Source organism: Anser cygnoides, chromosome 11 (genome assembly GCF_040182565.1).
Source record: "Anser cygnoides isolate HZ-2024a breed goose chromosome 11, Taihu_goose_T2T_genome, whole genome shotgun sequence".
Lineage (NCBI taxonomy): Eukaryota > Metazoa > Chordata > Aves > Anseriformes > Anatidae > Anser > Anser cygnoides.
In genome coordinates, this window is record NC_089883.1 from 1,903,943 (window position 1) to 1,920,000 (window position 16,058).

Here is a 16,058-nt window from a genome sequence, read left to right on the forward strand (position 1 = left end):
TGAGGAGTCAAAGAGCAGGAGGCACTGCAGACTTTGACAGCCTTGTGTCTGTTCCAAAACAAACAAAATACTGCAAATAACAAACGTGGTAGACTGCTTCTCCGCTGTTCTTTACTGCTTGAATTCCGAGTGAGCATCTGGGCATCTTTCCTCAGGCCCACATAAAGCAGGGCTGTATAAGGTCTGCTTAGCCACGAATCTTACCTCTGACCACAGCCACAAGTAGATGCTCAGGTAACAATATGAAAACAAATGTCTTTACAAATGGCCTCAAACCGCCAAATGAGCATTTATGGTGGCAGCAGTTCTCTTGATATTGAATATCATTAGAATCTGGGCCTCAGGATGAAATTTTTTATAAACTGGCAGACTTAAGCAGTGCACAGTAGGATGAAGGCCTTGCAGAGACATTCAGCATAGTTTGTAAATTCTATCCCTTACGAGTTGCGAAATAATTGTTCAGATAACTCAGATGCTGCATTAAGTTAACAAGGTAAAATACATCAATAATCTTGTCCTGCATTTTTGTTTGCCCAATGCTATTTTTGAAATGAGGAACCTAAAATCAGTCTCATTTTTAGATGGAATAGATTTTTACACAATTCAAACTCAAAAACTACATTATTTTTAATCTCTTGTCTACTACATACCAATGAGGAAAATCTGGGTATCGTGTCTTAAACTGCTATGCAAATGATGCTATTTGTAAGTATTAACATAATTTAGTGCTTACAGTCATATTCTCATTTCTAATAATTCTACCAGAATGGAGTCTTTTCACTGTACTCTTAGCCTGCAGGATAGTCTTTCATCAAGAAGCTGAATTTTTTAATAACCTGCCAGCATACGTTTTGTATGTGGCAGCCTATGCCGATGACACAATGTCTTCATTATCGAAAGAAACAGGTCTACATACTGTAATAGGACATTAAAGCATGCCTGTGCTCATAAACTAATGCTTTGATGTTTAAATGTGTATCATTACAATGGTATTCCTTAACAAAGGATGATTTTAATCCTCTGCTCTCAATGGTAATACTCAGTGGAAACTGCAATTCATTATATATAAAAAAGGTCTCCCGTTTTACAAAAAGGGGCTAAACTCAGAAGGCAGAAAAATTTGAACACACATATTCAAACAAGACGTTCGAAATAGCAGCAAGTTTCACTGTGCCAAAGCTCACTTTAATATTGGTCTGGATTTATGGAAGCTTTCCTGCTGACTCTAGGAAATTAGATCAAATGCATCATTCCATATATATTTTCCAACTTCCAATAAACGATTGTGTTTAAGGGCTTCTAAAGGATTGGTTCCTGGCTACATCAAAGCCTAACCTAAACACAGTATGAAAGGGAAAACAGAGAAAGCTAGTTATCACTATGTCCCTTCATTCAGAGTCACTTAGCCATGGAATAATTAAAAAGGCACAGAAACAGGAACATTAACGCTAGGTAATAACACCTGTATAGGGAATTTATACCAGCAAAAAACTAGACCTGGTGAAACTGCATTTTATCATGTCTTCTGCCCCAGCTCTGACGGTGGGAGCAGGATCTAGGTATGTTCTGCTAGCTTCATGTCCCAGAAAGTTCAGTGGCCAGACACTGCTCCCACTAGGGCAGCTCTCCAATGATCTGCTTCGTACTGACTGACTTGTACACAGGGATCCTCAGCAGACTGATGAAATCAGTGCTTCAGTTTTATATGATAAGCTCCATTTCATAACGTGGAATTATTTTGTAGTTGTCAAATGCAACAGAACTGTAATCAGCCCAATTCAAAATTTTAATATACAATATAATTCAAAGAAAAATTCCAAAACAGTTTTGATTGAATTAAGAAAAAATCAAGAGAGCTATAATGAGTAGTTTATGTAAATTAAACAATTCTTTCTGGATACATTCCTTCTGGCTTTAAAACCATTACATTAGGAATGAATATGGCGCCATATACAGAAATATTAAATGCTTATTGAAATTAACACATTTAAACACCAATGAATATTTAAAGAACAAATAGTTCTCCAAATACCAGAACTAATGAACTCCAGTTTCAGATGGATTTTTCTGCAGTTGAGATGTATCCTCTTATAATCTCTCTCAAGCATATGGATTCTTATGAATCCACTAGTGCAAGAGTTCATGCTATATTGTTTTCCTCAGTTAAATATTTATAGGATCTCTCTCTGTCCTTACCTAAACACCCACTGTAATGAAACATGCAGGAGTCTAATGATCTCTGATACTTCAAGTGTTCTGTCTTATACAGATGAAAATCCCTAACAGGTTTAAAAGTTATTAGTGAGGAAAAATATACAGAAAAAATAATCCTTAGGAAGCCAGCTTAAAAAGTAAATAGTTTGTATGTGGTTTCAAATTGATTAGTGTTGTTCACTATATCAGTCCAACAGTTTTGTTCCAGTAATTCCAATGTTTCTATGTAGCTGTAACACTCTACCACTGATAGACTCGTTTCTACGTGCCCTCTCTTTGGATAAAAAACACTACATAAAATTTGCATATGAATTAAGCGTTCTGTGCCCAACTTATTCCACAGCTGGATATCAGACATTTACTTACATTTTGGGATATATAATTATTATTTTTTTATCTGAATTACTGTTGCCTACTACTTTGTACAAGCTGCTCTGGACTCTGTCACATCAACGTTTATCTATGTCTTCAAACAAACGCTTAGAGAAAAGACTTGCTGTGAGGAACAACCCCAGCAGACCAGGAAGGAGCCAGGCCAGCAGACAAGATAACCTGCTCCTTTATTACTTACATGCGCCCACTTCTTACTCCATATCTCAGGGCTGTGTTTCTGACGTTCCTTCTGAACCCAGTGGTAGCATTTCAAATGCAGGATAATATCACAGTAGGCGGTGCCATTTCCTCCAGATTCATCATTCACTTTAAACAACCAGCGCCGCACTTCCATGTTGTCAATGATCAGCTGACTGAGAATACTAATCATCTGTGGAGCAAGGACACAAAGATATTTTGTACTAGGACAATATCAAATTATTCCTCGATTTAGACTCCCCTTTCTCACATGTTTGGACTTGAAACCTAACTATGGTTTCTCTTTCTTAGAGATGCTCCTCTTTTTACAGTTATCTCAGACACTTAGTGAAAGCAACCCTGAACATTTTTTGATGAAGAATTTATGGTCTTCATCCGGTACTTGAGTCCGCTTGGGCAGACTACCAATCAGCAACATTCTGTTTTCTGCAAAAAAGAAAACAGAATCTTGTTTGTCCAGGGTTTTTTTTTTTGTCACATCAGAATCTTAGGTTTTGGATAATCGGTACAGCTAAATAAATGGTTTTGACAGGGAATATCATGGGATGGACTACCCTATTTGCAAAATCTGAGAAACAATTGTGCCAGATTCTAACACCAGCCAAACATCTGTGGAATTTTCCTACTGGAGAGTACATTATATGGTTATAAATATATGAAGGAGCTACCAGGAAGGCTTTATAAAAATGCTAATTATTTATTTGTATATGTACACAGATTTAAATGGGCTTCAAATGCCTTTTGCCCAGCTGGCGTAGGATGCAATTAGCTTAGTAGAAACTGCAGATGCCTTTGAACCCAGTAACAGTATTATCAAATATTTTTCCATTAGCTAGAAGGTATTTTTACATAACAATTTTGGGGAGGTTTTTTTTTATTATTATTTTTTCCACTGACCTCAAATACAATTACATGTGTGTTTCAGCTGCTATTATTTGTGGCTTTTGAGAATCCCATAAATGTGTTTTTCTTGATGACTCCCCTACAGTAATGAAAAGGATCAATAATACTGTAAGGACTGTAGCAATCATAAAGAATTATGTGCTATCTTTAAGTGAAAATTGAATTGTGCTTTAACATAGTGTCACCTTGCTTTGATTATTTAACCTAAAATGTCAATATTTCATACACGCAAACAGCAGAAGTAGAACTTCCATAACACTGTAGTATGAATCAAAAGTATTAGATTCACGTAAGTTAGTTATTTAACAATAAATCAAACAGTGGTTTTACAGATCATTGATCACGTATTTATTTAATCTGCTATAGAAGTTGCAACGTATTCGTGTAGCTTAGGTTGTTTTCAGTGTTAAAGGTGATTAATAAAAAGAAAAGCAACGTGAAAAATCTAAGAAAAAATACCTGTGAACAATGGCACTGATTACCTCCATAAAAATATGATAAAAATCAGTACAGATTGTATTTAGACATACAATAACATATTGCAAACTCAGCCTTTAGAATGAAATACTGAGGCACAGAATGCAAAATAAATGTCAGCTGAATACGCTATAGAAAAGTCATGTGCCTTGTAATTTTAGTTTAGTAATATTTTGTCTTGTCATGCTGACAAGATCATCAAATTTAGCAATGACAAGCCAGAGACAAGGTAAAACTTCAGCTGGAGATATGCTCAGAGAACCTCAAATTGAATGGCTGGCTTCCTAAGTGGAAGAAGTTTCCCCTTCATCAAATACTTTGCTTCCCAGAAATTCCTGTTCTATTTTCAGTCACTGGTAAAAGTCCTATTAATTTCATTAAGGCCATGACTTCATCCATGGAGCAGCAACACAAGCTGCTTGAAGTAACTGATCCAAAAGGGCTTGTATATTCTCAAAATTGAATGCGAAGAGTATGAGAACAATTGTATTGCTTCCTGACTGGGACACGAATTGCATTTAATTGGTGGGATTCAGCCAAAAAAGAGCCCAACCTCATCCACGATTTAATCAAACCTAGTTAGGGTCTAATCAATACAGCCATTGCAATTGTACAAAGTTTGCATCCTATCAAGTGAAAACAGGCCCCTGCATGTTGACACATCCCAGAGCACATCCTGCTTACCTGCTCATTGTTGTAGATGTCAGATTCTCCGGGAGGGGTTGGCACACAAGCACTGGCAAAAATTCATTTACTTCCAGACTTGGTACTATAGAGATGAGCCACTTCTGGCACTGAGCCTAATATAGGCACATTTAACATGTCAGCCACTGCTAAATCATCTTTGTGGGGAACCCCTCCAATAATGTAGGCATCTCTGCTCTGGATAAGGATTTTTATTCTTTTGATTGTCTTGGGACTGTACTTCAGCTGAGTGGCTAGGCACATGTGATGCTTCTGTATAAAGATAACATTATTCTTGTTAAAAGGTGTTCTTTTCTATTCCATGAACCTAATTTATAATGTTGCACACAATAAATACATTATTAATAGCAGGCTGGGTTATGACCTATCCTGTAGCTTAGCAGTTTAAATTGATAAAAGCTGTTGGGGTGAGGCTCCATAATCGTGCACATCTTTAGTGTGTTGGAAATGGGCTCACTGGGAATAGAACTAATTACTACACATCTGTATTTATTTGATCCATACGGAATTATCCTTCTGTCAGTCGGCAGAGAGGCTGGTGGCCTTTGGATAATAGTGATTCATCTCAGCAACACTTCTGGCATGGTTTAACTCTAAAGCACCTAAAAATCAATACAAAAATGAAGAAAAACCCCTATAGCAGAGAATGTATTTCACCATACAGTTCAGCAGTATTTTAAGCGATTCTCTGAGAATAAAACACTTTGATTTACAAAAGCTTTCACTGATCACATTAAATTACTGGGGATATACATTCCCATTATACAGTAGTTGTGATAGCTACTGTAAATGCAACTGCAGAGTACTCAAGGTAAGAGAGTATAAGATTTTCAACTTTTTGTAAGGAATTTTTCATTTCTTCTAAAAAAGAAAATCTCTATTGCTGAACAAGTTGCCTGTGACAGCCTTAAATTTAATCTAAGAATGTCAGTCGTGGCAGGTGAAACCTCACAAGTATTTGCTGTGTGTTGCTTGCAGACAACCCAATTATCTTTACAAAGGTATAGAGGTGCACTGAGGTTGAGATGGATGGGACAGTACAATAGAAGTCCGTTGCAAAAGATTGCCATAAACAAGGAAAACTTCTTTACATTGAGATTTTATCTAATTGAGGCCCAAGTATTCCTTTCCAGGGTAGCCTAAATACTAGATTTTCTTAGGGATATGCAGAACTGAGAAACTCGGCTATTTTCCTTCAAAGTTCTGGATGCTCCTTCACATGCACTGAAGCATAAATCCTAATTCCAACTCCTTGGATGGGGATGATGGGGGAGCCCCCAGAAATGGACAAAAGGAATCCCTTTTGTCACTTGCTTAGTGCTTTCTTGTACCAAACACATCACTCCCCAAAGTGCTCAACTCTCTCTAAAGGAGCCAGACGTACTGCAAGGAGAAGGGGGATACGTCTCTAGGTCAGAGAAATGAGACAATTTTCAGACTTCTAGTAGGAAAAAGGAAGTCACACAAGTATAAGGGCAAAGAGAACAACAAACACATTTTCCTAGAGTTTTTTTTTTTTTCTTTTTTCCTTCTGTCAGTTTTAAAACAGAGACTCTTAATGTTCTGATTCGGTTGTTTCTTTTCTCTTGAGCACTGGTACAAAAGCACGGAGATGGCCCGTTCTGTTGGTCTCGTGGCAGAGTTCTGCCATGTCGAGAACAGGATCAATTTCCAGCCCCGGTCACTTGCTCCCTGGGGCCATGGGGACAAGATTTGTTTCGTGTCTCTCAATAATAGATTTTACAGTTAATTAAGGAGTGCAAGAAACAGGCTGTAAAAGCTAGTTCATTCCTGCTTTGAGAGCGGTATGGCTGCCATGATATATGGTAGTGTGAGCGAAAGCAGGTAAAAGCAGGAGGACTGAGGAATCCCCAGAATTCCAGCACAACACAGTGGAATAATAGTTGACGGATTAACCAAAATGTAGTTCTTGTTTCCCAAGCCTGTTGATTTTTTTTTTTTTTTTAAACTTCTCAAGATCAGAGAAGCTGAACTTGGCATCAACTTCACCACAATGAGCAAGGCTACCACTACCCCACCTGGAATTTGCTGCTAGTTGAGGATCAGCAGAGTGTAACACGTTGCAGATGGCTCCACAGAGTCACACAAGATCATTCTCATAACTAGTGACTAAAGGACACAGGTATGTGGACACCTCTTCCTCGCAGTCTCTCTGTCTCCCCTCTGCAGACACCAAATAGTGGCACAGGGCTCTCTGTGTCTGGTTTTCTTTTCCATAGATTTTCCTTCCATCCCATTCCACCAACGCAACTAGCAAGCTGGTTACGGTTGACCTGTGCTTCTGGAATTGCTCAGAGTAGCCTGCTGAGGTGGCCTTCAAGACAGACGTTCATACTTCAGGAGTAATTTCAGACATACTGGTACAACAAAAGGTTTTATAGAGTAATCCAGAAGAAGGATGCCCCAAAAGAACCTGCAAGATTCTAACCCTTACGCAGACAGAATGACAGCTAAATTCATGGTCACTGAGGCCAACAGTGACTAGATTCAGTTATGAGTACAGATTCTTCCCTACGTAAAAAAGATACTGCAATTTCCCATTCGTATTGATGGCACTAGCATACTTCTCAGCATTCTGTAACTGGGTCGGGGGCACAGTCCATATCCACGAAAGAACCATGCAGCCCTTGCAACTAAAATTATCCCCTATATCAAAGCACATAAACATTTCCCAGTAAAACATAGCAGCATAATCAGTTTTCACAGGGTTGTTTGCTCCTCACCTGGAAAAGAAGCTTTGTTTGGAAAATTTTAGCAGAAATATTCCAAGAGTGAAGGCTATACAAAAGAGATGCATGCCTGAAAATGATCTGCTTTTACAAGTGCTTCAATCAAATCACCATGATGAAAATCCGTCATGAAACCCATTTTTCATTCCTGGTCAGCATGTCCATGTTAAGCAGCACCTCATTTGTCCATAATATGATGAGTTTTAGATGATATTTTAGTATGTTTTATGTAGGTGGCTCTTTAAAGCTTCCAACATTTGGTAGCTAGTACTGGAGAAATAGCCCAGTACCTGGGGAGGGTGGGAGTTGGGGGGAGCTAGAATTGTCAAAATGCAATTGAAAAATAATAAAATATATCGCCGGTATTTTTCAAGGATTTACCATCCAAATAACTTTACAAGGTGAAGGGTCAAATTACGGCACAGCACAGACACGTGTGATTCTTACAGATTACACCAGTATTCAGATGAAAGACCAACACTAAAGAAAAGACAGCTCCTAAAAACATGAATATCATCTTGATTCTCCAACTTCAGAGAAATCAAAATACGTTCATATCTACAGAATTCACTTTAACTGTTGGAAAACTTGCAGGCAGCTCTGACTCAGTGATCCCTTGTTATACAGCAAACGCACTAAGCACTTTTTCCCATGGGTGGTTTCAGACTATTTCAACAGAAATGGATTCATACACACAAGTGCTTTGCTGAACAGTATGCTGCTATGGAACTACATGTGAAAACCAACACATTTAGTAATTATAAAAAGCTTATTTAAGTTCTGAACACATCAATTTTCATCAAAATAGGGTATAACCAATACTTGTTCAACTAAATAACTAGAAGAGGGTTATTCATATATATTGAAAACAAAAACAGGGATTCAAGCATAGACACTAGAGATATAAATGTATCACAAAATTTTACACAAATCAAATCTTAGCTAAGATACTGTGAACTCAATATTTACAATATTTAATTTTTCTCCACTGTAAAGGAGCTTCACTGCATTGCAGTATTATCAGAAGCACTGTATGTAGCACACAATAGTTAAGGTCCCTTTTTAGATGGTGTCCCAGCATGTGGATTTAAAAATGACTTGGCAGGTTCAGAAATCATGTTTCTATATTATCTAACCTAAACAGTTTTAAGTTCTATTCTTTAAAAAGTTTTAAGCTGGATTAATTGCAAGAAACACTACCAACACATGGATGATTGGATGCCGGGCTACCCAGAGATAAAGTCTGAGTAATAAGAATGGTTTATTGCTGTGATTTGCTTACAGATATAAATATATCAAGTTCACAGTCCCAAGCATATAGTAAGAATGAACAGTGGTCTACAAACAGCCAATATAGGACAATCTCAACTAAGTCTATAAAGCTAAACCAGGATATTTATTTCCAATGCTCTAACTAGTAGTCTAATCAGTAAAGCCCTTAAACTTGCAATAATATTTCACTGATGTGTACCAGAGCGTTACAAGTTATAAAATTTCCAATTTAATTTTACTGCATCCCTCAAGCTGTAGTAATTAGAAGACAAACTCACAGGGAAGCTGTTTATAGCTTCAGGGGTGAGAATTTTGAACCTGTCCTGCAGGTCACCCATGTCCTCAGGGTTCCCAGATCTAACAGCTGCCTGCAGACCCAGGAGTTTATTGTAATACTGCAGTAACTCCTCACTCAGATGAAGGGGGCAGATGTAGATGACGTCCACGTTGGCATCTAAAACAAAGGGGCACAATGTTCATTATTGGGAGAAAGGTAGACTCCATTCACAACAGCAATCTGATGATTCCTGAACATTTGCTAACAAACAGCTTCCCTAAAAAAAAAGCACTGGAAATAAAACCAGGATCTTTAATTCCCCAATCTTAGTGGTTTAACTGCTTTTTCTGTGCTTCAGCATTTCTCTGAAGACAGGTCAGCAACCCAAAGAAATAGCTAGTTTTCAGAATTCAATCTGCAGAACATATTGGGGGCAGAATTTTGAAAGTCTTGCAGGGGGATTTATCTACGCGACTCACATTAACATCAATGGGAATTGTACACTGCTTTAAAAATATATCCCATTAAGTTCAGTAAATTATAAAACTGAGCTATTAAGTTTAGAAAGCTGATGAAATCGCAATTTCATACGCTGCCTGGATTTTGCATGGCCTGCTCCTATTCTTGTCCTGTCCAAATAAAAGCTCACGGTAGGATACCATTAATAACTATTGTTGAGCATGTGAGTGTGCAGATTAGCTAGTTAAATACCACTGCGTGAAAATCTGTTTTCTGCATGTAAAACAACTTGGTCTGAAAGACTGCACATACACAAACACTAAGAGGTGAGAAAGTGAAAGTCTTTAATATAGGCCTTTTTGGAAAATTTTTACCACTGTGCTCTTCTAAAATATTAATAAATGAGTTAATGAACTAATTGCCTTGTAACGTTGATGGGGTATGCTGCCAAAAAGCACTCCTAGATTTTTATCCAGCTCCTGCTGAAATCAGTAGGAAGTCTTTCAGTGTCTTTACTAGGCACAGAAACAAGAGCCCTGAAAGTGCCAGGGACAACTGCTCTTACACGTGAATGAACTATTGGACTAAGGAAACCCTGAACCTATCGTTATAAAGGAATAAGATTTCCCACTCATTCACTTTTGTTTTGTCACACCGCTACAGGCAAACACCACACATTAAAAATGTAAGGCCAGAGTCTCAACTGAAGCATTAAAGCAGTACAGCATCCGACAGTCAGCCTTACATCTGAGTACTGGTAGAGCCTTTACCTAACACAGTTCATTGCCGTATAACTTTTAAAAATAGTTAAAAGAAGAGCTCACTAGAACTGTTAGTCAATATTCTTTTATGCATTTATTCAGACTGACAAAATCAGCCTGAAAATTTACCAGCCTGGGTACAAAAAAACCCTACTTCCCCATGTTGTCTATATGCTGAAAGTATTGCACTGACAAAAAATGACAAGCTCAAGTGCATTTGGTGAATAAAATGCTGCAACAGATTTTACTACTCTTAGCTCTGCCCTGTAAAGAGGCAAGTCTGCTTCGAACACAGTGGGGCTTCAGAGACAGCTTAGCTAATAGCAAGTCACATCAAGCAAGGAAATCCTCTGGTATAGTAAAGAAAAAGAAAACCAAGGTGGTAAATGTCAATGCTCTTCTGCCAGGCACAGGGAAGGCATCTGACCTAGTTAATATTTTAGTTAATAATCACCTAGTTTGCATCTTACTCATGGTCTACTTTACATTTTAGAGTGAAACCAATTTTCACATTCACAGATTTTCATAAGAAAGATTGCCTATATAATGTGTTGACTTTGTACCTTTAAGTTTCTAAGTATCATTTCAGAGACAAAATGAATTAATAAATAAATAAATAAAACTGTACTGTGGAAAAACAGTATTAGTGTCTAGATAATATATAAAGGCAATTACATTATTATTTTAGGCAACTGTAAATTTCTGCATCTAATATATTTTTGTTAGAAACTTACTAAATGGCATTTATAAAATAATAATGATACTGAAATATATATGAATCATGTAAAGTATGTCATTCCAGGAAGCCAATGAAGTTGGTCATTGACAAATAATATTCTTCATTGCTTTGCTTAAAAGAGGACTGTCATTCTAGGAAAAACTTTTTAATGCATGCCTCTTACCTCATTTGCTAATTAAAAAAAAATTTGGTTTAAATAAGGCCTTGTTCCTTCCCAGCATATCTTTCTCTCTCTATGAGCTTGAATGAACACTGGCAGAATTAGCTACCTAATTTTGTAGAACACTAAGCACTTTTGCTCGTTTGTGGTGCTCAGCATGCCACAGGATGAGGCTGCTTTACATTATCACAGAGTCAGAAAAACCAGTATGATGTTCTTATGAATAACTTGGACAGGAGAAAATGGCGTAATTGCTTCTGAGTTTATATGCTCTCTATATTTAATATTAATACAAAAGGAAAGTCCTCACCCACCATTCTCTTTTACTCACAAGTACAGGCAAATAACAATCAAGATACAGGCAGCCGACAGCTCGTAACATACCCAGTATGTCACACAGTCTTCCCATCTGTAAATTCTGTTGAAGAGCAAAATCAGGAATGTGTTCACGAATGCACTGGGAATATCCTGGAAAACAAGTCGACCCCCCCCAAAATGTATTCAAAAAGCCCTGATACATATTTAAAAGAAATCAGACTTTTATATTAAAAAGCTGTAATATAAGTATTTCAAATCCTAAACAAGGTATTGCATAAATTACATCATCTTTATGAATTTACTTTTACTAATGAACTGATGTAACATCATTTTTTTGTGTCATGAGATTTTAAATAAAGACCTAAACACTACAAACCTATAGAGCTTTATAATTTAGATGTGTGGCTACATCTGAGTATTTTGCTCATCTTCTATGCGTTTGGATTCTTTTTAAACTGAAAAAAATGACACCATCATTAAGCAAGAATCCCGGTAGAGCAGTACATTTTGTCCTTCACACAGATAAAAGGCAACAAAAACACTTCATTAAGAAGATGTCTCAGTGATACCTGATCACTTTGTTGCAGACGATGAATGAGTGGCAGCCTGTCTGAGCTAGGATAATCTATTTGGAGGTCAGACTTCCAACTGATTGCATACTTGCATTTGAAAAGACTGCTGCAAATGACATGACCACTGTGACTATAATCTCTAATCCCGTAATTTTTAAATTAAGTTCATTCTAAATGAATCAGTATGTATATACAAACACACACAACCACACGATGCGAGTTGTTATTGCGAGCTGTGATTAAATCAATATGGAAGTTCAGCCTAACACTCAGTACGTGGCATGAAATCTTAAGATCCATTAACAAGACCCTTACAATATTCCTATGTATCTGCACATGACCAATCATTTATGAAAAACTTAGTTTGACTAAAATTAGAATTTCACTGCTTTCCTTTTGGAAGATGATAACGGGATCTTTCATGTGAATCCACCTGTTTTTTACTGCAAGGACAATTATTAGAAGTAACAAACATTCTAAGGTGATGTGCCAATGCCATATTGCACACAGGAAAACAAAACAAATAGAGAAATGTAAATCACCAGATTCATTTGTAATAATTTCTTGTAAAATCAACATATTGTACTTAGCACAATGGTACTATGCACCTGCAGAATTACATCAATGTAAAAGATATCAAGGGTTTTGCCACTCTAAAATTAAGTTACGATAATCTGAAGAAGCTTGCTCTGATTATCTTAATTTCAGTCTCAAGGTTCTCCAAGATGGGGATCATTTTTAAATCACTAACAGTGTTGCTTAACGATTTCAAAACATTTAAATTTCAAGCGTAGAAAGTAGCTGATTTCCCTACATTAAACTGCCCTCATGAAAACAGCTTTATTTTGAAGATCTACATCTGGGCAGAAAAATAAGACGCAAATATTGCTTGGAAAATCAGAAATGATTTGAAGAGAATAATAAAGTAGCAATAGTACAAAAATAAAAATTTGTGCTTTTTTACGGTTCTGCAGATACACTACAGCATCATACCAACTACTACAAGACCTTTTCTACGATGGATTAATAAAACATTAATTCACAATATACTAGCTTCCACTGCTAAGACCCTATTAGATTTACTGAGAGGAATATTCATTTCTCGTGAATCATTCACCTTCCAACGGACATCATGAACCAAGTTAATCCTCACACCTGACACGTTTGGAATACTTTGCACTTGCATGGCTGGGTACCTGACAATGCTTATTAAAGGCAGAGGCTTAATGTTTCATTCCTTGCAGTTTAAACAAAATTCTGCCCAAATGAATTGCATATACTGTGCTCATATTCCCAATGTTCCAGTACAACCATAACCTGGGCCAATATTTCTGCTTTGTAATGTACTCGTAGTTTATGTGTCACTAACATTGAGCTTCTGCATTTGGTCTCAAGAGCACAAAACATTTCAAATAAATTTGCATTTGCCAGAAGCAAAAGCTCCTATTTTGATTCAAACAGCCACTACTTTCGTTGATCTATGCCTGTAATCTGATTAAGTTAAATTCCAAATCGTGTCTGAAAACAGTGATATTGACAAAAGCTGGCAATGGCAGAGCACTTGAGGATATGGCTGTTCATTTGCACGAGGCGTCAGAGCATCACGGCATCCGACTGACAGAGCTGGTCTACGAGAGGGTTGACCTTGCAAGGTGAGAACCAAGAATTTTGATTTCTCAGTTTAGTGGCACTGGAAGGACACTGAGGGACTTCCTCCCTTGCATGAGTTTTACGATAGTGTTTGTGCAACGACTTCAGTGGAATGCTCCCAATTTACACAGGGGTAAGTTATAGGGAGAGTTATAGAAGTGCTAAAATAACGGGTGTAGGAAATAATGGTAAAGGGCCTGCTTTCACCTCCCCTTTCAACCTCAACCATGACCTAATGCCCCTTAATTGTGATTTTCTTAATAAATTTTGCTTGTCTCAAAGTGTCTTCCCTCAGCAAAGAAACTACAACACTTTTCAAACTCACCTTTGAAAACAGAAGGAGCAGCATGGAGGAGGGGGATAGTTTGAGTAACCACGGGGCGATGTCTGAAGGGGAAGGAGGAAAACAAGCTATCTGGGATTCAGCCACCGTGTGCTTCCAAGAGCTTGGGACAGGTCTAGTAAATAATACTTAACTTTTACTCACCTACTGTTCAGCTGAAACTGCTTTTAAAAAGGATTCATGGATCACATGAAAAAGCTTTGATGAATACACAGAGGGCTATACAAGGTGCCAAATTTTATTTATCGTAAATCTAACTGTTTGGGTAGAAAGACTGATCAATCATTTAAAAATAGTTGAAAGAGAAACAGTATTTGAATCCCAAATATTGCAGAACTGTATTCATCCATTAGAGTGTGGGAGTAAATCTGATTAGAAACTTACAACTCATTTTTCATTACACTAGCTGACAAAAATGCTGAACAATCTTTAAACAAGGAAAACGATATCCTTTTTTTCAGCTGTACTAGAAACCATAAGTTTTGTTTTGGGGAAATAAATGAAAACATTTTTTCCTTACAGTAGTATAATTTAAGCCCTTCACTATTCCCTTTCCTGGATCATTTCCAGAAACTTGACATAAGTCTGAAAATGTTCTTGAAATGAAGACTGCTGAGAAATTCAGTTATGAGTCTATCTGCATTTATTGGAATTTTATTTGCACAAGAAGAAAAATTAGACTCGGGCTTGATGTAAATGCTGAAGTCAACGAATTGTGAGTAGAGAGTTTGGGGCTCTGTTCTTGGCTTACAAGACAGAAGACAGAAACCACTAACGGCATATAGTCAAACAGCGTCTCTGGGTGCTTATCTGCTGTCCCAGCTTTTATAATTCAGACACATTCTTATGATTACCCAGACTCAGGCCTTAAAAAAAACCAAAAACCAAAAACCTGCTGATATCAGCTGTCATTCTGTATATTTACTCCTCCTAGGCTGAAGGAAATGTTACTTGTTTAAATTGCCTGGCTTCCCAGAAGTCTACCCAGACAGTCTTCTTAATTGTAACATTCCGAAAGGATAAAGAAAAGAAAGCAAAATTTTTCAGTATCATGGTTAAGGGTATTTAGCAGTTCTTTTTCAAAACAAAAAATGACAAGATAGGGCAGAACAAAAGCATAATTGGAAAACAGCACAACGAACAAACTACAAAATGTTGCTAGCTGGAGGTGTCCCAGTAATGGGCCCAAAATTTCACAAGTATTTAAAAAAAATGTAGATGTGTCAATGAATTTAGGATAAACAAGCAAGAGTAACTTCTTCAAACAGCCTCTTCAAATCCCTCCCTTGGATGACGTCTTTTTTGCATGCCTTATTTGAACAGGTTTCCTAATTTTCTAAGAAAACATTTGCATTCAAATTCTCTTTACTGCTTGCTTTTTTCCTCATTAAGGAAGAAGTTCCACTTGAATACTGCAGCCTCCTACGCGCACATACACAAATTCCTGTATTTACAGCAGAATGCCGTATGAAGCATGTTACAGCATCACAGCCTGGGCTCCAGGTGAAGTGCTAAATGAAGTGCATTTTCCCTATAGCTTTAGAATTTACTTATGAGGTTGAAATAATTTCAGAACTTATAAATTCCACTGGATGTTACATATCCATTGCAGTAACAGGGACATACTGATTAATTTTTTAGGTGAGCCTGTTTTGATTATACCAAGATTTTTTTTAACATATTTTTGAAAGCATCTGTTGTGCAACAATTCTGCTGACTTTTGATTTCACATGCCTAATTAATAATTGCGTTTTCCTATATAAATGCACTCCTTCACATTTTTACCCAGTTTAAAACACTGGAATGTAAAAATTATTTTTAAATGATCCTGCTTTAGAATAGGATCCAGTCACGTGATTTAACCTAA

The 16,058-nt window shown here is 37.1% G+C and overlaps 1 protein-coding gene across 1 annotated transcript in view; it reads right to left on the reverse strand.

Moving 5' to 3' along the window:
• Positions 1–16,058, reverse strand: part of IQCH (IQ motif containing H) — a 70,751-nt gene that overhangs the window by 31,854 nt on the left and 22,839 nt on the right. The window contains 4 exon segments of the mRNA XM_048046202.2: positions 2,786–2,977; positions 4,870–5,142; positions 9,191–9,366; positions 11,693–11,776. Coding sequence (XP_047902159.2) covers positions 2,786–2,977; positions 4,870–5,142; positions 9,191–9,366; positions 11,693–11,776 — 725 coding nt within the window.